At 40.5% G+C, this 23,685-nt stretch overlaps 1 protein-coding gene across 1 annotated transcript in view; it reads left to right on the forward strand.

Moving 5' to 3' along the window:
• The window catches only part of CFTR (CF transmembrane conductance regulator), a gene marked incomplete at both ends in the record, with an annotated part of 212,507 nt that extends 190,642 nt beyond the window's left edge, over positions 1-21,865 (forward strand). Inside the window, 4 exons of the mRNA XM_080664132.1 lie at positions 1,490-1,579; positions 19,608-19,780; positions 20,331-20,436; positions 21,665-21,865. Of these exons, the coding sequence (XP_080520258.1) occupies positions 1,490-1,579; positions 19,608-19,780; positions 20,331-20,436; positions 21,665-21,865 (570 nt within the window). The remainder of the gene's footprint in view (positions 1-1,489; positions 1,580-19,607; positions 19,781-20,330; positions 20,437-21,664) is intronic.
• Between the last annotated feature and the right edge of the window lie 1,820 nt (positions 21,866-23,685).

Genomic DNA, 23,685 nt, shown 5'->3' on the forward strand with positions numbered 1-23,685 from the left:
CTAACTAAACTGAATTTCTTAAATAATGAATTGACTCAAGATCTCAGAGTCACTTCCTCTTTATTTCTCCTTAGTTTATCAGAATTATCTTTGTCTGCTCTCTTTAGCTTATTTGGGTATTGCTTTCATTTACTTGGGAGCTTGGAGAAGACTGCACAGATATACTTCTTACACATCTTATCTGATGAGTCATCTAGCCAACTCTTATATCCACTTCTGTAAAGCAAGGTACACATCCCTAGGAAGTTAAGTAATAGCAGACAAGGCTTTTTTTTGGGGGGGGGGGCTCTAGAGGGTTCCTGAGATATTTAGCAACACCTTTGTTTTTTAAGCCGTAAATTATGCCCTGGGGAATAAGGTCTCTAATATATCTCCCCTTGACTTTGGCTGCCATGGTGAGGATATTCGAATTCTGCCTTGAGAGGCACAGATACCATCAATCTGTAGGCATCTTACCTTGTGCATTTCCTTACAGATCAGATTGGCACTGAGCATTCTCTCTCAGTCTAAAGCAAATTGTGAAATTAAGCCTTTAAGAAATTCAGTTCTTCATTCTCCTTTCTGGATGTTACTAACCAAAGGCAAAACTAAAAAGGCAAAGCAAAAAATTATTCTGAACGTTAGTATCAAAAATATTTTTTAGTTCACCCATAGGCACAAAGAGAGAACTAAATATTATTATTGTTGTATCAGCATTCCCCAGTGAGATAGCGAATTTATTTTAAAACATTTTTTAATCATATAGGTGGACCTTAGTAGACAGTGACATAACCTGGCAAGTAGAGTGTCTGGGGTGACACTGAGCAGTGCTCCATTCAGGGAGTGAGATTGTCATTGTGTTACTTCAGTAGGATCAACCTCAACCTGCCTCCCTTCCCTCTGTAATGTGCATTCGGTTAAACAAATATTTGATTTCTGCGCTTTCACTGATTTCTAAGTGAATTCCCCTGTGCCTGTCTGGTTTTGGAAGTAGAGGTGTGCCTTGGTTTTTATAGACCAGATTAACATGGATGTTTAAATAAGTGTCTGTAATTTAATTTCAAAATCCCTTAGGAAGCTAGGTTTATAATAGAAATTCAAGGAAGACACCTTAATACAAAACAGAAATTTGTTCAAACCATTGTGACTCATAATCTTATAATTTTTAACTATTAATTTAGTATTATACTTGTTTATAAGAAATATTGCTAGGAATAAAACATTTAATTTCCACAATTTACAGTGATCTTAATTTCTTTATCTTATGGACATTGGGATAAGAAACATGTTCATAAGGGCTTCAAATGTAGCTTTATTTTATTTCTTAAAAACATACAAAGCAAATATAAAATTTTAAAAACTGAAGAAAACTAGATGATAAGTACATGGGTGGGTGTTACATTATTTTAAAATATGTTTTTTACTTGAAATATTTCACAATAAAATGTGCAAAAAATAAAAATATATTTAGGTTATTTATGCTTTCCTCTTTGTTTCCTTATTGCTATAGAAAGTATTTATCTTCTCTGGAACATTTAGAAAAAACTTGGATCCCTATGAACAGTGGAATGATCAAGAAATATGGAAAGTTGCAGATCAGGTAAGGATGCTAACAAATATTTTGAAAAAGGTAGTTCATACCCACACAAGAGTGGTTGTCATAGCTGAGATAATTTTACACACTTGTGCATGTGTGTGTGTGTGTGTGCGCGCGCAGGCGCGCATGCATGCGTGCACACAACTTGAAATCTAAGAACTCTAACATACCCGGAGCACCCAGTACTTGGATTACACCTCCTCCTCTCCTCAGTGTTTATTTCTATTTTTTAAAAAATATATTTTATTGATTTTTTACAGAGAGGAAGGGAGAGGAATAGAGAGTTAGAAACATCGATGAGAGAGAAACACTGATCAGCTGCCTCCTGCATACCCCCTACTGGGGATGTGCCCACAACCAAGGTACATGCCCTTGACCAGAATCAAACCTGGGACCCTTCAGTCTGCAGGCCGACACTCTGTCCACTGAGCCAAACTGGTTAGGGCTCTCCTCAGTGTTTAGTCTCCATCTATCAGGCCCCTGAGAAAGCATTTCTGTGGTCTTCTTCCCTACCAATGTTCATCAATGAGACCTGAACTGGGAGACCTACAACACCTACAGCACACCAGGATTATTCCTGATACAAAAAATCATCTCTCTACACCTTCTAAGCTACTCCCTCTCTGGGTTTTGAAGCTTCCCCAGTAGAAGGAGGAGGCTTTGCTTTGACATGATGCATTTTTCTGGGAAGCATGGTTTTAACATATAAAGATGATGATCATTCTAGGACATCTGCAGACGACTACAGTCTTCTCTGGAAGCCACCAGGAGTCAAATGCCTTTAGGGAATGTGCTGGCTATGAGTGCTTCTAGGCACAAGGCCATAAGACCTAGATACAGCATACTCCATTCTTTGCGGTCATTAAGGCACCATATAGGACACATATGGATTAAAATAGAATAAAAATTCCTAAATAAGACCCTGTATTTACCCAATAGATCGTTTATTACAATTGAAGGTATTATGCACAGGAATATGGGGTGAGAGAGAGAGAGCTTGAATGAAATGCTTGGTTCCATTAAAAAAAAAATCCTAACTGTAAACTGACAATTCTTGAAATATAGGCATTATATTAAAGTAAGGGGCAACATAAATTGCTCTGTTTCATTAAACTTGAGGTTTAAGTTCAAAGCTCTGGATGATGACACACTACAACTATAAGACCTAAGTAAGAACTTTGAGATTCAAGGTTCCCTAATATTGTTAGGGAACAATATTATTCCACTATTTCCTGTATTGTTGGTCCTTGTAGTACAATTCCCAAATGTTCTTTCCTTCTGTGCCTTCATTCAGAATGGATCTCGTCAGGAGCTTTAAAATACCTGTGAGTGTGAAACACTTCCCCATTGAGTGTCCAACCTTAACATGCCCCTAATAAAATGCACTTAGATGAACTGTTTTCAGTATCAAAGTTTCCTTGTTACCCAACAAATGGGAGTTTTTAAAGGAAACATTAACTAAATTGGAAGTGACACATTTTAAGAAAGATCTTTGATGTGACTTCCAGAATGAACTATAGGGGCACAATGTTGTGGGAGGGAAACTTGGAAAGGAAGGCATCAGATTGTATAAAATCTGCAAATATTGCCAAGTCAAAATAAAATTTACAGGAAATCAGCAACATAAAAATATCTAAAATTTTAGAAGACCTGGTGAAGATTTTAAATACCAATAGAATGCAAAAAATGTTTCAATTTTTATTTGATCAAATTGTATTGAGGTCTGTCTTTTTTCTGATCATCTTTTTAATAATTTGCAAACAGAGGTGCTAATGCTATCCCTACATTATTAACTTCATGTGCTTTGAGCGGTGGTGATGTTTTTGCGGCAGAGGCCCTGAAAATGGCATACAAACAAATAAGCAATAGCCCAGAGAAGTAGGAAAGGCATTGGTTTAAAAGTTAGAGGGTCTGGGCTTTAGTCCTAAATGTTTGATCATATAACATATCCAAACAGGAATATTTAGGGGCATGTCAGTTTCTAAACTGGACAAGATACTGGGGAAATGGTATAAACCAGGATGATTCAGGGCGAACCAGGATGTATGTCATTTCATCGAGTCCTCTCTGTGACCTTGGTATGACTCAGGTCTCTAGAGGGAAATAAACTGAATAATGGCAGATAGCCAAACTCCTGAATCTTATCCCAACAGCACCTGCTTCATAATTCCCCTTTTCCCAAGTGAAAATCACAAGCACAGGACAACACTGGGCCAAGAAACACTTTATTCCTAGCTTGGATCTGGACGGAAACTCCATTGTGAAGCCTTATCCTTGCTGACCTAGACTAGATTGTGTGATGCCATGAGGATCATGCCTAATGAGTAACTCTTAAGGTTTGGAAGCAAAGCTGGCCCAAACAGCTCCTTGTCCCTTTGTATCTTAGGCCCACACCTTCATCTTGGCAGTCTGAATTGAGATGGTCTTATTTCCACATCCCAAAACAAATCAGAGGCAGATAGCTTCTTCCCAGAATCACTGACTTTACCAGGTGTATGGACAAAGAGAATCTCATAACAGACTGAATCCCAAATTGGGGATGGAGTAGGGTGGGGGTTTGGGGGAGGGTGCGGCAAGGCCCCTGGCTTTGTGGCCCAGTAAATTGATAGCATTGTTGTAACATTTTTTTATTTTTCAATTACAGTTGACATACAATATTATATTAGTTTCAGATGTATGGCATAGTGATTAGACATGTAGTTATCTTATGACATGATCATCTCAATAAATCTAGTACCCATTTGACACCATATGTAGTTATTACAATATTATTGACCATATTCCCTATGCTGTACTTTACATCCTCATGACTGTTGGGTAAATACCAATCTGTACTTCTCAATCCCTTCCCCTTTTTCATCCATCCCTCCAACTCCTCTCCTATTTTGTAACCATCAAAATGTTCTCTGTACCTCAGAGTTTGTTTCTGTTTTGTTTGTTTATTTGTCTTTTAGATTCTACACATAAGTGAAGTCATATGGCATTTGTCTTTCTCTGTCTGACTTATTTCACTCATCACAGTACTCTCTAAGTCCATCCATGTTGTTTCAGATGGCAAGATTTCATTCTCTTTTATGACAGAGTCATAGTCCATTGTACATATGCACTATTTCTTTATGGTTTCCATTTTCATGAAATATTTTTTCATCACTTTCAGTCTGTGTGTGTCTTTCAATCTGAAATGAGTCTCTTGTAGACAGCATATGTAAGGGTCTTTTTATTATTATTATTCATTCAGGATATTTTTTAAAATTTCTTTTCAGGGAGAGTGTGGAGGGAGAGAGAAAAACATCAATGTGAGAGAGACACATTGACTGGTTGCCTCCTGCACGTGCCCTGCCTGGGGAAGGGGAGCAAACTGCAGCTCAGGTATATGCCCTTGACCAGGAATTGAATCCGAGACCCTTAGGTGCAGGGGCCAACACTCTAACCATTGAGAAACACTGTCCAGGTCCACCCTATGTCTTTTGATTGGCGCATTTAATCAATATACATTTAAAGTAATTGTTGACAGATATGTAGTTATTGCCATTTTCTTATTCATATTTTTCATATCTTCTTTTTCTTAAAGAAGTCTATTCAAAATTTCTTGTAATACCAATTTGGTAGTGATGAACTCCTTTAGTTTCTTCTTGTCTGAGAAGTTCTTTCTATCTCCTTCAATTTTAAATTATATCCTTGCTGGATAGAGTGATCTTGGTTGTAGATCCATGTTTTTCATGACTTTGGATATTTCATGCCAATCCCTCTGGCCTACAAAATTTCCATTGAGAAATAAGCTGACGGCCCTATGGGAGCTCCCTTGTAGATAAGTAACTGCTTTTCTCTTGCTGCTTTTAAGAGTCTCTCTTTGTCCTTAACCTTTGGCATTTTAATTATGATGTGTGTTGGTGTGGGCTTTTCGGGTTAATCTTATTTGGGACTCTCTGTGCTTTTTGGGCTTGTATGTCTATTTCCTTCACCATGTTAGGGAAGTTTTTCATCATTATTTCTTCAAAAGGTTTCAATTCCTTGCTCTTTATCTTCTCCTTCTGATTCCCTTATGATGCAAATACTGGTATGCTTGATGTTGTCCCAGAGGCCTTTAAACTATTCTCACTTTTTTGGATTCTTTTTTCTTTTTGATGTTTTGGGTGTTTTCTTCTACCTTTTCTACCAAATCACTGATTCAGTCCTCTACTTCATCTAATCTACTCTTGATTTCATCTAATGTATTCTTTATTTTAGTTATTCTATTCTTCATTCTGACTGGTTCTTTTTTATGTTTTCTGTCTCCCTTTTATGTTTCCTATCTCTTTGTTGAAGTTCTAAGTTCATCTACTCTTCTCCTAAGTTCATTGAACATCCTTATAACCAGTGTTTTGAACTCTGCATCTGATAAATTGCTTGTCTCCATTTTGTTTAGTTCTTTTTCTGAAGTTTTGTTCTGTTCTTTCATTTGACACATGTTCCTTTCTCTCCTCATTCTGGCTGCCTCCCTGAGTTTGTTTCTTTTTTTAAAAAATATGTTTTAGCCCTGACCGGTTTGGCTCAGTGGATAGAGCGTCGGCCTGCGGACTGAAGGGTCCCGGGTTCGATTCCGGTTAAGGGCATGTACCTGGGTTGCGGGCACATCCCCAGTGGGAGGTGTGCAGGAGGCAGCTGATCGATGTTTCTCTCTCATCGATGTTTCTAACTATCTATCCTCTCCCTTTCCTCTCTGTAAGAAATCAATAAAAAATATTTTAAAAAAATATATGTTTTAATTAATTTTTAGAGAGAGAAACATCAATGTGAGAGAGAAACATAGATTGGCTGCCTCCTTTATGCATCCCGACCAGGAATTGAGTACACAAGCTGGGCATGTGCCCTCACCAGAAATTGAACCAGTGACATTTTGGTACATGGGATAGCACTCAACCAACTGAGCCACACTGGCCAGGGCATGTTTCTATGTATTAGAATTGCTATGTCTCCTGGTCTTGGTAGAGTGGCCTTATATATTAGGTGTCCTATGAGGGACAATGGCATAGTCTCTATGGTCACCTGAATCAGGTGCACCAGGTGTGTCTTTTGTGTGTGCTGTGTATACTTTCCTATTGTAGTTGAGCCTCGATTACTGTTGGTATGTCAGTGGGAGGGATTGACCCTCAGACTGATTTCTTGTGAGATCTGCTTATGATTGCAGTGGATGAGCTTTTGTGCAGGGGCTGAACCTATGGAGCAGGATTCACTTTAGTGGGTCACTAGTGCCTGCCGAGTCTGCCCTTTGGGTGTATCGTTTATGGAGTGGCTGGGTGGTGCTCTGGTGTGGTCTGATGCTGGCCACTGAGTGTGTTGGTTCTGGGGCCTCTTGGAAGGTTCAGGCCATGGTCAGTCGCTCCTATGCCCTGCCCTGGGCCACCTGGTATGAGCTACAAAGTGATCCACAGATGGTTGCCACTTGAGCTGAGCTTGAAAGTGCCTGGGAAAGGCTAAGCTGTGAACTAAGGCTGCTGCTGCTAGTCCTAGGCTTAGGGATTCTTAGCAAGTGGTACAGGGCTTGCTGAGGCTATGTGCTGCTTGTCTGGGATTTGTGAATCTTGGAGAGATTTTAGGAAAGTCCAAAGCATGAGCCAAGATAGGCTATTTGAATGGAAAAGCCCCTGGAAGCTGCTTGGCTAAGCCTACAGTTTGGGCAGGGTGGGGGTCTCAGGAAATCACAGGGCAGGGCAAACAGTGTTAGTCAGGTTGATGGAGACTCAGATATGGTGCTGCCTTCACATGCAGTGGAAAGGCTCAGCAAAGGAACAGTGGTCTCGGAGAAAGCTGCTTCTGCAGTCCTCACCCTGAATCCAGACAATTCAGTTCCTCCCTGTATGTTTCTGGCTCCTTTTGAACTGCTACCCTCATGCTGGATCTTAGAATGAGTGAATCCATGTGTGGGCCCTGTAAGAGGAACAATTGAGACTCCAGCAGCGCACTGTCTCACTCAGCCACAACCTCTACTGATTTTCACAGCCAGAAATTATGGGGACTTCTCTTCCCAACACTAGAACCCTGGGCTGAAGAGCCTGGTGTGCGGTTGGGACCACTTGTTCCTCAGCCGGGACCTCCACAGCCAAGATATCCCTCCCAATTTTTAACTGCTATAGGTGGGTGTGGGACCAGCCTGCTCTATGTCTCCCCCCACTCCTACGAGTCTCCATGTGGCTTCTTCTGTATATCCTTAGTTATAGGACTTCTGTTCAGCTAGTCTTTAGATCAGCCATGGGCAAACTACTGCCCGCGGGCCGGATCCGGCCCGTTCGGCTGTTCTATCCGGCCTGCGGAGCCGAAAGAGTGGAGGGTTCTCTTGCTCTCCCCTCTGCTCCTTTACTTTGAATTTATATTAGTTCACACAAACACTCCATCCATGCTTTTGTTCCGGCCCTCCGGTCCAGTTTAAGAACCCATTGTGGCCCTCGAGTCAAAAAGTTTGCCCACCCCTGCTTTAGATGGTTCTCAATGATGGTTGTTCTGTAGTTTAGTTGTAATTTTGATGTGGTCATGGTAGGAGGTGAGTACAGTGTTTCACATCTCAGCATGGACAATTACCTTATGTCCATATAAGTGAGTTTCTTATGTTCACCACCCCCACAATTGTCCTGTGTTCCTAATCCTACTGAATGGCTTCACCATCCTTCACTTGCCCAGAGGCAAGACCTGGGACTCATTCTTGATTTCTTGTGTCTTGATTTCTCCATATGTCAAGCCCTCTCGAGGCTGTCTCCTGCAAGTATCTAGGATGTATTCACCTTTTTTCTTCCCCACCTGACACCACTATAACTCTCATGGGGATTTTTGAAAGAAGCTCCTGCCTGATTTCCCTTTTCTGCAGTTCGTTCGGCTCTTTGCAGCTCTTGTAATCTTTCTAAACCCTGCATCTGACCTCTTGTTTCTCCCCTTCCTATGGCTCCTTATTTCCCTTTGGACCAGGTTTACACTACTTAAGGTGGCTCAAAAGGTTCTTTGCTATGTAGTCTCTGCCTGCCACTCTAAATCATTCTCCAACCTCCCCTGCTTACTGTGATGCCTCTACTAATATACTGAATTTCTTTCATTTCCATAAAGCATCCAGTGCTCTCTGTTCTCCTGAAGCTTCTTCACTCACATGCTGTTCTCTGTATGAGGAAAATCCTGCTAGCCCTTCACTGCCTGCTCCTAACTCATCATTCAGGCATCTCCTTACACATTGCTTCTTTCCAGAAACCTGCCCCACTGCTGCAGGTCGGAGGGAGGAGCCCTTTCCAGGTGTACCCTATTCATCTACCCCTTTCATCACATTCTTCACATGGGATATTTACCTCTTAACTTGTCACTGTACCCCACCAGATTGAGGGTTCCTTAAGGGCAGAGATGATGTCTATTCACTGAGGTATTTCCAGTGCACTGAGTAATGTTGGCCACATGGATGGTGTTAACTAAATATTAATTGAATGAGTGATTTAACTTATTTACTTAAATAAGGGGCTGGGTTCAGATGACTAATCAATGCAGGAAAGGCAGTACCCTTTGCTGGTTCACAGGCTTTCGCCACAGCAAGCTGTCTCAGTATAATTCATAGTCTACACAGCAGTTCTGCTAATTATGGAATGAAGGCTTTTTTGGTTATTGTTTGCTTATTAGATTATTTATAAAATAGTTTCCTTTCTTACACATTGATAGCGAGGTAAGTTACTTTCAGAGAGTAAGCTAAATAGCAGAAATAGTGGCTTTTCAAGTTAAAAATTTGCCCTGGAAAACCTGCAAAGTAGCAAAAAGAGTGTCTTAAGGAGTTGAGAGTGTCTATTTTTATAACTGCCTACTAGTGGACTATTTAGTCTAACCACAGTTCACTTTTTCTGATTTTTTTTCATGCTTCCTTGTCACAAGAGCAAACTCTTGCTCCACAATAACATTCCAGAGTGCAGCAAGAACAAAAGTCAACATTTTAAAAGAAATACCTGGTTCTTTACAGGCTGTTAAATATTTTTTAGTTTGATATGTCATAAAACAAAATTTCTCCTTTCTAAATAGAAGTTTGGGAAGTATATGTGATTTATTACTCAACAGTGTAAAGCTGGCAGATTCTTTTGTTCTAAGTTCTTTTATCCACATTTGTTGATGCTTTTATTTTTTTTTTAATGCTTACTTAGAATGAAAAACATTAGACATGTTCAGATTCCAGTAATTTTAAATCACCTTAATTTGGACAATTTGTATTTCTTTATTTACTCCTTCCTCCCTTCCTTCCTCCCTTCCTCCCTTCCTTCCCTTCCTTCCTTCCTCCCTTCCTTCTCTCCCTCCCTTCTCTCCCTTCTCTCCCTTCCCTTCCCTTCCCTTCCCTTCCCTCCCCTCTCCTCCCCTCCCCTCTCTTCCCCTCCCCTCTCCTCCCCTTTCTTCCCCTCCCTTTCTCTTCCCTTCCTCCCTTCCTCTCTCCTTTCCTCCTTCCTTCCTTCCTTCCTTCCTTCCTTCCTTCCTTCCTTCCTTCCTTCCTTCCTTCTTTCTTTCTTTCTTTCTTTCTTTCTTTCTTTCTTTCTTTCTTTCTTTCTTTCTTTCTTTCTTTCTTTCTTTCACTTTATTTCCCATTAACCTGATTTCCATACTGTTTAAGAGTTTGTAAAGAACAGTTTAAGACCACTCAGTGGTTGTCCCTACCCATTCAGTGGCCTGCACAGTGGGGGCTGCAGTGACAGGCTGTATTTATTTTTAATCTATTGAAAATAGATTATGACACTATTACAAATAATAATAATTATTAATGTAATTAATTTATTATTATTATTATTATTATTATTATTATTATTATACTAGAGACCCGGTGCATGAAATTCATGCACTTGGCGGGGTCCCTCAGCCTGGCCTGCGCCCTCTTGCAGTCTGGGAGCCCTCAGGGGATGTCCGTCTGCCTGCTTAGGCCCACCGGCAGTTGGACATCCTTAGCGCTGCTGCGGAGGCAGGAGAGGCTCCTGCCATCACCCCTGCACTTGCCAGCTGGGAGCCTGGCTTCTGGCTGAGCAGTGCTCCCCCTGTGGGAACGCACTAACCACCTTGGGGCAGCTCCTGTGTTGAGTGTCTGCTCCCTGGTGGTCAGTGAGTGTCATAGTAACCCGTCGTTCCACCGTTCAGTCAATTTGCATATTAGCCTTTTATTATATAGGATTGGGAATATGCATATATTTTTATTTAAAGGATTGTGCTGCTACAGATCATTATATTTAACTAGAGGCCTGGTGCACGAAATTCGTGCACATGAAAAGGGGATTAATTAGAAGAAATAATTTAATATTGCTATTTGCCCTTTCTCTATAATAGAAGTGTCAAAGATGAAAGAAAATTAGTAAAATGTATATGAAAACCTTCCTCCTATCAGACTCTGGGGCTCACGACGGAACCCAGAGTCAAGTCCCCGCCCACCCACATGCACCTCAAAATCGTGTGAGACCCAGACCCAGCCACCTCCCCCCCCATTGGGCTAGATCCAGACCCGGCCAGTCCCACCCTTGTCAAGCCCTGCCAGGCAGGGGGCGTAGCCTCAGGTCCCCTGGCCGGGTGCCAGGATGGGGGGTGTGGCCTGAGGTCCCCCAGCCCAGACCGGGGCGGGGGATGTGCCTTGAGGTCCTCCATCAAGCCCCGTCAGGTGAGGGACATGGCCTGAGATCCCCCGTCAAACCCCACCAGGGAGGAGCGCAGCCTCAGGTCCCCCGTCAAAGCCCTGCTGGGTGGGGGCACGGCCTGAGTTCCCTTGACCCAGCACTAGGGGTGCACCTTGAGGTCCCCCATCAAGCCCCGCTGGGTGGGGGGGCACGGCCTGAGGTCCCCTGTCAAGCCCCACCAGGCGGGGGGTGCAGTCTGAGGTACCCTGGCCTGGTGCCGGGGTGGAGGGCATGGCCTGAAGTCCCCTGTCAAGCCCCACCTGGTGGGGGGCATGGCCTGAGGTCCCCCGGCCTGGTGCTGGGGCTGGGGGAGCAGCCTGAGGTCCCCTAACCCAACACCAGGACGGGAAGCGCACCTTGAGGTCTCCCATCATGCCCCGCTGGGCGGGGGGCGCGGCTTGAGTTCCCCTGACCCAGCACTGTGGGGGTGCACCTTGAGGTCCCCTCTCAAGCCCGCCAGGCAGGGGGGCACAGCCTCAGGTCCCCTGGCCTGGTGCCGGGGTGGGGGGCACAGCCTGAAGTTCCTGTCAAGCCCCACCTGGTAGGGGGCATGGCCTGAGGTCCCCTGTCAAGGCCCACCTGTCAAGCCCCACGGGGGCGGGGGAGGGCATAGCCCAGGGGTGGGCAAACTTTTTGACTCGAGGACCACAATGGGTTCTTAAACTGGACCGGAGGGCCGGAACAAAAGCATGGATGGAGTGTTTGTGTGAACTAATATAAATTCAAAGTAAAGGAGTGGAGGGGAGAGCAAGAGAACCCTCCGCTCTTTCGGCTCCGCGGGCCGGATAGAACAGCCAAACGGGCCGGATCCGGCCCGCGGGCCGTAGTTTGCCCACGGCTGGCATAGCCTCAGGTCCCCGCTGATTGCTCGTAAGGCTCCTTAAGGGAACTTGGCCTCAGCTGTGGGTGCAGCCATCTTTGTGATGGAGTGATGGTCAATTAGCATATTCCCTCTTTATTAGATAGGATTATCTCTATAGCAATTCCCATTTCAGTCTTTTTCCCCCCCATAGCACTTATTTCTTTGAACAGTAACTATTTCTCAGTTACTATTTTTCTATTTGTCTGAATCATGAGTTCCTTCAAGGCAGGGCCTAGTGTTATTCATCCTTGAATCCCTGGGTCTGCCGTAGTACCTAGAACTTCATAAACTCTCATTGAGCCTAGTAAGCAATACATGAATAAGCAGTCATTTACATCCAAACAATCAGCAGGCTATTAGACCATTCGTATCACCACATTAAGTTGGTAACAGTAATTTTGTATCTTTTTAAAAACAATTGCTATTCTATCTTGCTTTTTATTTTCTCTGCAAAACCTATCACAATATATGGCATAAATTAGGTAATTAATAAATTTGTTAAATGTTCACTGACTTTAAAAGTTAAAGTTTTACTGACTTATGTTGGCCTTTCTCTAGTGAATGTGATTTTACAAGATTTTTATCACACTTCATAGTGAGTAAAATAGTGAGATAGAAATGTTGCAGAATACACTCTCTATTGGTCTGTCTCACTGTCATTTATTTTTCAAAATTTTGTTCTCTAAACATTGGTAGTAATATATATTTAGGTATATAATTGTTTTCTTGTAGTAAAGAAATAGTTTCATTTGGGAAAAACAAGTATGTTGCTCAGCTCTTTACCACAGAGAAGTGCAAAAGTATCACACAGCGAAGTGGCTTTCCTACGGGGGCCCTGGGAACCAGTGTGTATTGGTGTGAGATCTAAAGGAACAATACATTCTACTACATTCATACAACCTTGTCACTAGGGGTTTGATGTAAATGAATAGCATTGTAGTATTTCCTGCTAACTTAGGTCACTAGTCAACTTGTGAAGGGTAGTGTTTCAGTGAGCAGCCCCATGTCCTTGGGATTTCCAAGCTCCAACAATACTATTAGTCACCATGGATTAAGTGTTTACCATGTGCCATACTCTGTGGCAACTTCTTTCCACAATTATCTCATTTAATCCTCATTACAGACTTTTGAAATCTGTACAAGCTTTTCCTCATTTTTTCCAAGTGAAGTAAATGAGACTTAAATAGCACACTTGACACCATCAGCAAATCAGTGGTAGAGTGCAGATTCAAAGCCACTTCTCTGTGATTTCAGAGCTCTAGCCTTTTTAAAAAAAATTCAATTTAATTGGGATGACATTGGTTAATATGATCATATAGATTTCAGGTATAGATTTCTGTTACAAGATCTCTAGATTGTACTGTGTGCCCACCACCAAAATCAAATCATCCTCCATTACCATATACTAGGCCCCCTTCACCCCCCACTCCCCATCTTTTCACTCCCCACCCCCTTCCTTCTGGCAACCACCACACTGCTGATTGTGTTCATGAGTATCAGTTTTATATCCCACATTTGAGTGAAATAATATGGTTCTTAGCTTTTTTTGCCTGACTTGTTTCACTTATAATAATCTTAAGGTCCATCCATGTTGTCACAAATGGCACTATTTCATCCTTTCTTATGGCTGAGTACTATTCCATTGTGTATATGGACCACATCTTCTTTATCCAGTTCTCTATCATAGGACACCTTGGTTGCCACCATGACTTGGCCATCTTGAATAATGCTGCAATTAATATGGGGATGCATATATCTTTGCAAATACATGTTTTTGAGTTTTTCAGGTATAAACCCAAGAGAGGGATTGCTGGGCCATATGGCAGCTCTATTCTTAATTTTTTGATGAATTGCCACGCTGTTTTCCATAGTGGCTGTACTAGTCTACATTCCCACCAGCAGTGAATGAGGGTTCCCTTTTCTCCACAATATCTCCAACACCTGTTAATACTTGTCTTGTTGGCAGTAGCCATTTTAACAGGTGTGAGGTGGTATCTCATTGTAATTTTGATTTGTTTTTCCCTAATTGCCAGTGAGGTTAAGCATCATGTATCTATTTCATGTATCTATTTGCTGTTGTATATCTTCTTGGGAGGGTACCTGTTCAGGTCCTCTGCCCATTTTTTAATTGGGTTGTTTGTTTGGTGTTGAGTTTTATGAGTTCTTTTTATATTTTGGATATTAAACTTTTATGAGAGCTATTGTTTGCATTTATCATCTCCCATTTGGTTGGCTGCCTCTTTGTTTTGTTGTCAGTTTCTTTTGCTGTGCAAAAGCTTTTTAGTTTGATATAGTCCCATTCATTTATTTTTGCCTTTACTTCCCTTGCCTTTGGGGTCAAGTTCATAAAATGTTCTCTATGATCAAAGTCCATAAGTTTAGTACCTATGCTTTTCTCTATATAATTTATTGTTTTTGATCTTATATTTAGGTCTTTGATCCATTTTGAACTAATTTTTGAATCTGGGGAAAAACTGTAATCCATTGTTATTCTTTTGCATGTGGCTTTCCAGTTTCCCCAGCACCATTTATTAAAGAGGTTTCTTTACTCCATGGTGTTTCTGGCTCCTTTGTTGAAAATTATCTGCCCATATACATGTGGTTTTATATCTGGGCTCTCACGGTTCCATTGACCTGTGTGTCTGTTTTTCTGCCAATGCCATGCTGTTTTGATTATCATTACTCTGTAGTATAATTTGAAGTCAGGTAGTGTGATTTTTCCATCTTCATTCTTTTTTTTCAGGAATGCTTTGGCTATTCAGGGTCTTTTGTGGTTCCATACAAAATCAATGGTTTTTTATTCTATTTCTTTAAAAATGACATTGGGATTTTAATGGGGGTTGCATTAAAACTGTGTTTGGGTAATGTGCCCATTTTAACTATGTTGATTCTTCCAATCCATGAACATGGGATATTTTTCCATTTTGTTATGTCTTTTTCAATTTCTTAATAATGCTTTGTAATTTTCAGTATATAGGTCTTTCACATTCTTTATTAAGTTTATTCCTAGGTATTTTATTCTATTAGTTGCAATTGCAAAAGAAATGCTTTTTATTTATTTTTCTGGTTTTGTTTTTAGTAACAGGAAGGCAGAGGATTTTTGTACATTGATTTTGTATCCTGCAAATTTACTGTATTTGTTTATTGTTTCTAACAGTTTTTTGATGGTGTCTTTAGGGTTTACTATGTACAAGTATTGTCATCTGAAAAAAGTGATGCTTTTACTTCTTACTTTCCAATTTGGATGCCTTTAATTTCTTTCTCTTACCTTATTGCTCTGGCTAGGACTTCCAGAATAAGAGTGATGAGATTGGGCATCTTTGTCTTGTTTCTGATTTTAGAGGAAAAGATTTCAGTCTTTCACCATTGAGTATAATATTATCTGAAGGTTTATCATATATGGCCTTTATTAGGTTGAGGTACTTTCCTTTTATCCCTATTGTGTTTAGTGTTTTAATAATAAATGGATATTGTATCTTAAGTGCTTTTTCTGCATCTATTGATAAACTCATATGATTTTTATCCTTTCTTTAGTTAATGTGGTATATTACATTGATCTGCATATGTTGAACCATCCTTATGCCCCTGGAATGAACCGCACTTGATCATGATGTATATATTAGGATTAATAAAATTGACAAATCCCTGGATAGACTCACTAAAGAAAAAAGAGAAAAAAAACAAACATATAAACAAAATCAGAAATGAAAGAGGAGCAGTCACCACAGACATTACTGATATACAGAGGATCATACTAGAATACTATGAAGGACTATGCCACCAAATTCAATAACCTAGAAGAAATGGATAAGTTCCTAGAAATATATAACCTTCCTAGACTCAATCATGAAGATTGGAAAATCAAAATAGACAGGTCAGCAGTGATGAAGTTGAGACAACCATAAAAAACCTCCCCAAAAATAAAAGTCCAGGACCAGATGGCTTCACCAGTGAATTCTTCCAAACGTTCAAAGACTTAAAACCTCTCCTTCTCAAACTCTTCCATAAAAAATTGAAGAAGAGGCAATATTTCCTAACACATTTTATGAGGTCAACTAACCCTGATACCAAAAACCTGGCAAGAATAACACAAAAAGGAAAACTACAGACCAATATCTCTGATGAATACAGATGCAAAAATCCCAAACAAAATACTAGGAAATCGAGATCTAACAGAATAAAACTGAGCTCTCTGAGGTGGCATTTAAAGTATCTAGAATCAAGTCCCCTCCACTCTTACTTCCAGCAGCACCAAACAGCTTGTAGGTCCCTATACACCTTGACATACCCTTCTGAGTATCTCTGATCATCCTTCAGGGCAGTCAGGCACCTAACCAGGGTGCCATTTGTACAAGTTTTTTAATTAGTACAATATTTTGCTTTTTAATTGATATATAATTGACATACATACTGATCATTGTATTAGTTTCAGGAGTACAATTTAAAATTTAGTAATTGTATCCATGTTGCAAAATGACTACCACAAAAGTCTAGTTAACATCCATCTAATTTGTACTTTTCTTAGTAATTAATTTGACTTAAAAATATCCTTAAACACTGCTAATTGATCTGAGATAAAATACTGACACCACAGAACATGCTTATCAGTGTTAGGAACTTTTGATGTTATCATTTGATCTTTAAAAGGTTTTATAGAGTCTTAAAGATGAGAAAACAGGCAAAGTTACTTCTCTTAAATCACACGCTATATTGGCAAAGCTAAAGCCAGTATCATTCATTTATCATTGTCATTCTTCCTTAAGTTGGGATTCATTTATCATTCATCTAAACCATGTTTGTTTTGTTTGGTCAGCATTCCAGCTTAGTACATATTTGTTGAACAAATGTACAAATGGGTTGATGTTGACAATGTGTTCAGTATTGGTACTGGGGACACAGAGTTAAAAAGCACATCTTTACCCTTAAGAAGCTGATAGTCTCAGGGGAAACTTGTACAAATGGCACCCTGGTTAGGTGCCTGACTGCCCTGAAGGATGATCAGAGATACTCAGAAGGGTATGTCAAGGTGTATAGGGACCTACAAGCTGTTTGGTGCTGCTGGAAGTAAGAGTGGAGGGGACTTGATTCTAGATACTTTAAATGCCACCTCAGAGAGCTCAGTTTTATTCTGCTAGGAAGCTATTTAAAACAGAGAAATAAGATGGTTAAACCTGTATTTTTAGAAGGTTCCCTGGGGTGTTTGTGTGGTGAATTGACAAATCCACAACTTGGGATTTACAGTATGATGCTTAAGAGATTAAGATGGCCTACCCTAGGGTCCCTGTAATAGGGTTAGTGAGGAGGAGAAGGATTTAAGAAGTATTTGGAAGATATCTGGGGCTGGAGATAAAGATTTGAAAAATCATTAGCTTATCTGCGGTAATCGATGCCCTAAGAATGACTGAGATCTCAGGAGAGTTTGGAGAGTTGAGGGTTAGGAAGATAAATATTCAAGGGACAGGAAGAGGGAGAGTTGCCCACACATGATAATAGGTAGAAATGGTCAAAGATTGTGTGGTTTCTTATAAGCCAAGTAATAGATGTTTGAAGAAGGGAAGCATGTTCTGTGGTATGAGGAAGTGGAGACAATAGATGCATACTAATTTTTTGAGATTTCTAGATGACAAACAGGGTAGATATTACATAACAGCTAAAGGAGAATGTGGATGCAAGTGAGGGGTTTTGTTTCTGTTTTAATATGGGAGAGACTATAGCAGGTTTATAGGCTGAAGACAGAGAGAACACAGCTCCTCTAACTCCCCACCCAGTGTCCTTTATTCACATTCTCAGCTACTTGGATCCAAAAGTAGTTTTCTGTTTGAGTCTTCTAGGATACATCAGAGTAATCCCCTTATCTAATCAATATGTTTACATTCCCTGCCATCTCAGAAACCTTTCAGGATTCATGAATTCTCATAGTGAGACTAGAGGCCCGGTGCACGAAATTCATGCATGGGGTATGTGTGTGTGCCTCAGCCCAGCCTGCACCCTCTCCAATCTGAGACCCCTCAAGGGATGTCCGACTGCCAGATATAAACAGGAAGTCAGACATCCCTCTCACAATCCAGGACTACTGGCTCCCAACTGCTTGCCTGCCTGCCTGATTGCCCCTAACTGCTTCTGCCTGCCAGCCTGATCACCCCCTAACCATTCCCCTGCCAGCCTGATCGACGCCTAACTGCCCTCCCCTGCTGGGCTGGTCACCCCCAACTGCCCTCCCCTGCAGGCTTGGTCCCCCCCCCAACTGCCTTCCCCTGCAGGCCTGGGTCCCCCACCCCTGTCCTCCCCTGCAGGTCTGATCACTCCCAACTGCCCTCCCTTGCAGGCCCGGTCCCTCCCAACTGCTCTTCCTTGCTGGCCTGATCGCCCACAACTGCCTTCCCCTGCCGGCCATCTTGTAGTGGCTATCTTGTGTCCACATGGGGGCAGCCATCTTTGACCACATGGGGGTGGCCATTTTGTGTGTTGGAGTGACAGTCAATTTGCATATTACTCTTTTATTATATGGGATTGCTTTAATGAGAACCAAATCAAGGAAAAGAGTATCATCTGCAATACATATTACAGACATACAGTTAATATTTGCTGAACAAACATCACTGGACTCATGAGTTTTTCTTAAAGCCATTATCTCATCTGCCTATATTACAGTTAGTATTGTATGTTACTTCCCCACACTAAATCTCAGACCTCCCAGGAGACAATCATCTGCACATCTTTTAGTCCTCAAACATTCAGCAATATTAGGCAAAAAAAATAAACATTAATGCACATTGATCTGAATAAGTGATAAGAACCAAGACTTCATTTTTGTCTTATTTTGAAAGAATGTGTTTCTGTATCTTTTGACATTTTCAACCTATTTTTTTCTATCTACCTTATAAAACCAAGCCATTGAACCCAACACAACTCTCATATTCCACCTCAATATGTAACCTTAAAATCTCCTAGTTTTGACTTCGTGGGTTTTTTGGGGGTTTTTTATTCCATAGTTTCATCAATTTCTCAAGATCAGTTTTTATGTATTGAAGAGATGAGTAGCAAGTGGCCATATGTAGTTGTAAAAAGCTCTCTGTTGAATCTTTTATGCCACTTTTCATGCTCCATTATGACAGAGTAGAGAATGGAAGGGAGTGTAAAAGAACCTGTCATGATATTCTAAACAACTCCATTCTCCAGCATGTTTTCCATTGTGTTGTAATTGTTTGTGTAAGTCTTTATAAACCCTGATCCTTGCAGGGGCCATGTACCCTTGATCGTTTCTTCAATCCCTATTGGATTACCTGGCATATAATAGGCATTCATTGAAAATGTCCTGAATGATGAAGTACAGAAATGAAACAAGTCCTAGATTGATCCTTTAGAGCTGTCAAGATTATACAGATTAGACTTTTGTTTAATCCAGCCCAAATAGCAGGAGTGGCAGGGCCTGATATGAAATTCAAACTTTGAGAACTCCTATGAGTGTTTTTAACCTTGTGGTATCTGAACTGTCCTTTCTAAGCACAGTGTTTTCCCTCCTTCTTTCCTACAGGTTGGACTCAGATCTGTGATAGAGCAATTTCCTGGGAAGCTTGATTTTATCCTTTTGGATGGGGGTTTTGTCCTAAGCCATGGCCACAAGCAGTTGATGTGTTTGGCCAGGTCTGTTCTCAGTAAGGCGAAGATCTTGCTGCTGGATGAACCCAGTGCTCATCTGGATCCAATGTGAGTTTCAGAATTCCTGCTATTTAGTAATACAGCAGGAGCAGAATCCTTGAGACCTACTGTATATTGACACAAATTCCCATTGCCGAGTGGGAAAGTCACCATTGGATATGAGTACAAGTGCTTATTTCCTGGTATAAGAGCCTTGAGCTCTCTTCTGAGTGTGATTTTGGAATTTTATACAAATTCTCCCCCTTGTCAACACATGAAATATTTAGTTACACAGGCAGATTCTGATTCTTATGATTTTTCTTTCTACTCCATTTATATGGTAGCACAAAAGAACTACTAGTGATTCTACATAATGAAAAAAAAAGTACTTTTGTGAAATTTTCTTCAAGATATTTGTCCTATTTATTGATGGAAACTTAAAATCTACCCTTTGGTTGCAAAGCTGATTGTGGCTGACTCTATCACAATTATGTTAAAATTATTTAAGGAAAGATAATTTAAAGGACTCAATTGATAGGACAATAGGTATGTCATCAAGGATAAAGGCAGATTATTGGTGTTCTGTGATGTTATGTGTGGTAATTTCTTTTTTTTCTAGAACATATCAAATCATTCGAAGAACTCTAAAACAAGCATTTGCTAATTGCACAGTGATCCTCTGTGAACACAGGATAGAAGCAATGTTGGAATGTCAACGATTTTTGGTGAGTGTTTATAAATTACTTACGATCTCATTTCTCCTTTAATTCTTGATAACAATCTCTTAAGTGATAGTTTCTGCAAATCGCAGTAATGTACAAGTTCAACCTTAAAACATGTGTCATACAGCCATTTAGCTTGACTCAAAAGAGCTGCACAAGTTTCCCACTTTGATCTGAGTTATGAGGTAAGGTTGGAATGTAGTAAGTCTAAAAGAGCAGCATATTACTAAGTGACATCAATAAACTGGAACATCTACACTTTTGAGTCCTTTATTTGGGGAATAAGTCAGAAGAAAGACTTGAGTCCTGATGCTTTTAATAACTAAATCTTCCTTGGGTAGGTAGGGTCCTGGACAGGCCTGGATTCTCTTGCATCTCGTGTATAGTTTCAATATGATAGTTGAAAGGCTCATTTCATTTTTTAAGTCATTATTTAGAACTCAGGTGAGTGTCTCTCCCAATCACCTTCTCATTGTGCTTTCAAAACTGTCACAGATTCTTTCAAGTGATGTTTACAAATTCCCTTAGGTTTAGTCACAAGGAAGTTCTCAGGATGGTGTACCACATTATTCTATTAAGACTTTTGAGGTTCCTGGAGGTAAATGCTTTCCTTAATGAAGGATTGTTATTACCATTTATTATTACTAAGCTCCAGGTAACAAATTAGGGGCTGACTCACAACCTCTTGCCCTGCCATGGCCAGGCTCATGAGGCTGGATAAAGCCTTTCTATTCTCTGACCTTGGGTTTGCTCAACTTGAACATGTGAAGCAGGCATATTAAACTCAGGCACATTCTGACCAATTTGGAATTTTTAACCTTCAAATCCACTGTTGATGAGGTTCAACTACAATGCTGTGGATTCTCACTCATTTTTAAGGTACTATAAAAGGGATCTAACAAAAATCATTCTGGTTTTGAAAGCACCCTTAATTCCTCTAAAGCTCTCTGAAGAGGTAATTGCTCAGTACAATCCTAATTAAAAAAAAAAAAATCTTCCAGCTGCTAAATAGAAAGTTACAGGTAGTTTCACAGATGGAGAAGCTCCATAAAGCAAGAGGGTGAAGGACTTGGCGGTGAAATGAGATCTCTCCCTGACAGGTCAGACTGCCAGCTTCTGGACACTGTTTCCCATTTGGCTTTTATCTCCCTCTGAGCCTGTGCCAGTTTCTGTGCTTGCTCTGGTCCGCCCTGCCTTCTGTCCAGTATCTCACTAACAGCCACTTCCCCAGGTCATAGAGGAGAACCAAGTGCGGCAGTACGATTCCATCCAAAGACTGCTGAGCGAGAAGAGCCTCTTCCAGCAGGCCATGAGCCCCTCGGACCGCCTGAAGCTCCTACCCCACCGGAACTCCAGCAAGCACAAGTCTCGATCCAAAATCACTGCTCTGCAGGAGGAGACCGAAGAAGAGGTGCAAGAAACCAGGCTCTAGAAATTAGTACCAATGTTTGCATGGAACACTCACATGTGGACTTGTAGGAGAAAATAGTTTATGCCTTAGAAAACAAGGATGAATAATGCTATTTTTAAAAAGGAGACTTTTTAGTAAGAGGAATTAAGGACGTTAACTTAGGTCTGGATAAGTGGCTTCCTGGCAATGGTCAAATCGTGTGACAGGTACTTCAAATCCTTGAAGATTTACCACTTAAGTTTGCAAGCCAGATTTTCCTGAAAACCTTTTTCTTTTGGTAGTCATTGGAAAGGTGGCTGTAAATGTCAGCCAGCTTAATTGTTCCACTTATTGTTTAGTGAAATTTGTTTATTTGTATTATTGGAGAACTATAATCATACTATTTAGAGAGATGATTAACTTAAAACTTTAGTGGCTTATATTCCTTTTTCTCTAATATCTCCAAGATATTTAAAAACACCTCTGATCAGTATTCAGACTGTCCCATTTCCAAGCGAGTATTAGAATATTGTGAGAGTCAAAAGACAGCCTGTCAACATATGCACTGTGCAATACCTAGGTATCAGTTAGGAGAGAGAACTTCTGGAATCCTTTAAATCAGGGTCAGTGCCATTCTTTTACCAAAAATTCAAACAATTCAGATAATAAGAATACATCCCTTACCTGGAAAAAGGCTGTTACAGTCCTATGTAGGGGACAGGATAGCTCTCTTCATGTGGAAGTTGACATGCCTTTCCACAGCTTCCAGAAAGTAACAAGCTCGTAAGACCTCTGAACTGAAGGATGGCTGGAAAAAGGTTTTAATGTAAATTGGTGCAGAAAAACACAGGCAGCTAAGCCATGGGGGCTGCAGATATATGTACCAGAAATCTGAATATATGGGTATACATGGGATGATGTCATGTGTTTTCAGACTACTGTATGCACATCATACTGTATATAATGAGTGGGAGAGATAGTGGGAGACATACTAAAGAAGAATCAATCATGAATTAGTTCTATATGCTTCTGTTTTATAATTTTGTGATACTAAAGAAATTTTCTCTAGGAAATAGTATTTATTTTAATAATGTTTCCAACTCATATGTAAACGGCTATATTTTAAGAATGATTATATTATGAATTATATTTGTATAAAAATTATATTTGAAATTTTGACTTTTAATAGCACTAGCTATTTTTATGATATATTATGTAAAACCTGGGGTGGGGGTAGGGGATGATGTTGACCAGGAGCTATATATTACCTTGAAGGTGTGGAGAGAAGCATCAGGGCTCACACAGATGTTGCACACACCTGGATAATTTCCGGACAGCATACAGGTTTCCTCTTAGGTGCAGCTCTGAAGAAAATAGTACCACAAAATCTGACTACTCCTATCAAGGACACACTACCTTCCAACTCCAAACTAAAGACTGCATTCTATTTTTTACTGTAAGAATATATCATTTGTCAATAAAATTCACATATTTGTGTGAAACTTAGTTTGTTTTCAGAATGTTCATTGATTGTGTCTCATTGATCTCTTCAGTCTCTAAGGATCATGGGACACAAACCATGAAACTTCCTTTAGATATAGCTTCTGATAAATTTCTTATCTCCATTTCATTTATCTCTTCTTCTGGATAATTCTCTTGTTCTTTCATTTGGAGTGTGTTTCTTTGTCTCCCTATTTTGGCTGCCTGTTTGTGTGTGTGTGTTAGGTAGATCTGCTAAGACTCCCAATCTCTAGTGCCGGACAATGTCAGACGCTGTTTGTGACTGGCCCTGGGTACCTGTTGGGAGCTGTCAGCACTGCACAGCTGGTGGCTCCCTCTGCTGGGGCTGGGTGCCTTTGGAA

Source organism: Plecotus auritus (genome assembly GCF_963455305.1).
Source record: "Plecotus auritus genome assembly, chromosome: 4".
Classification (NCBI taxonomy): Eukaryota; Metazoa; Chordata; class Mammalia; order Chiroptera; family Vespertilionidae; genus Plecotus; species Plecotus auritus.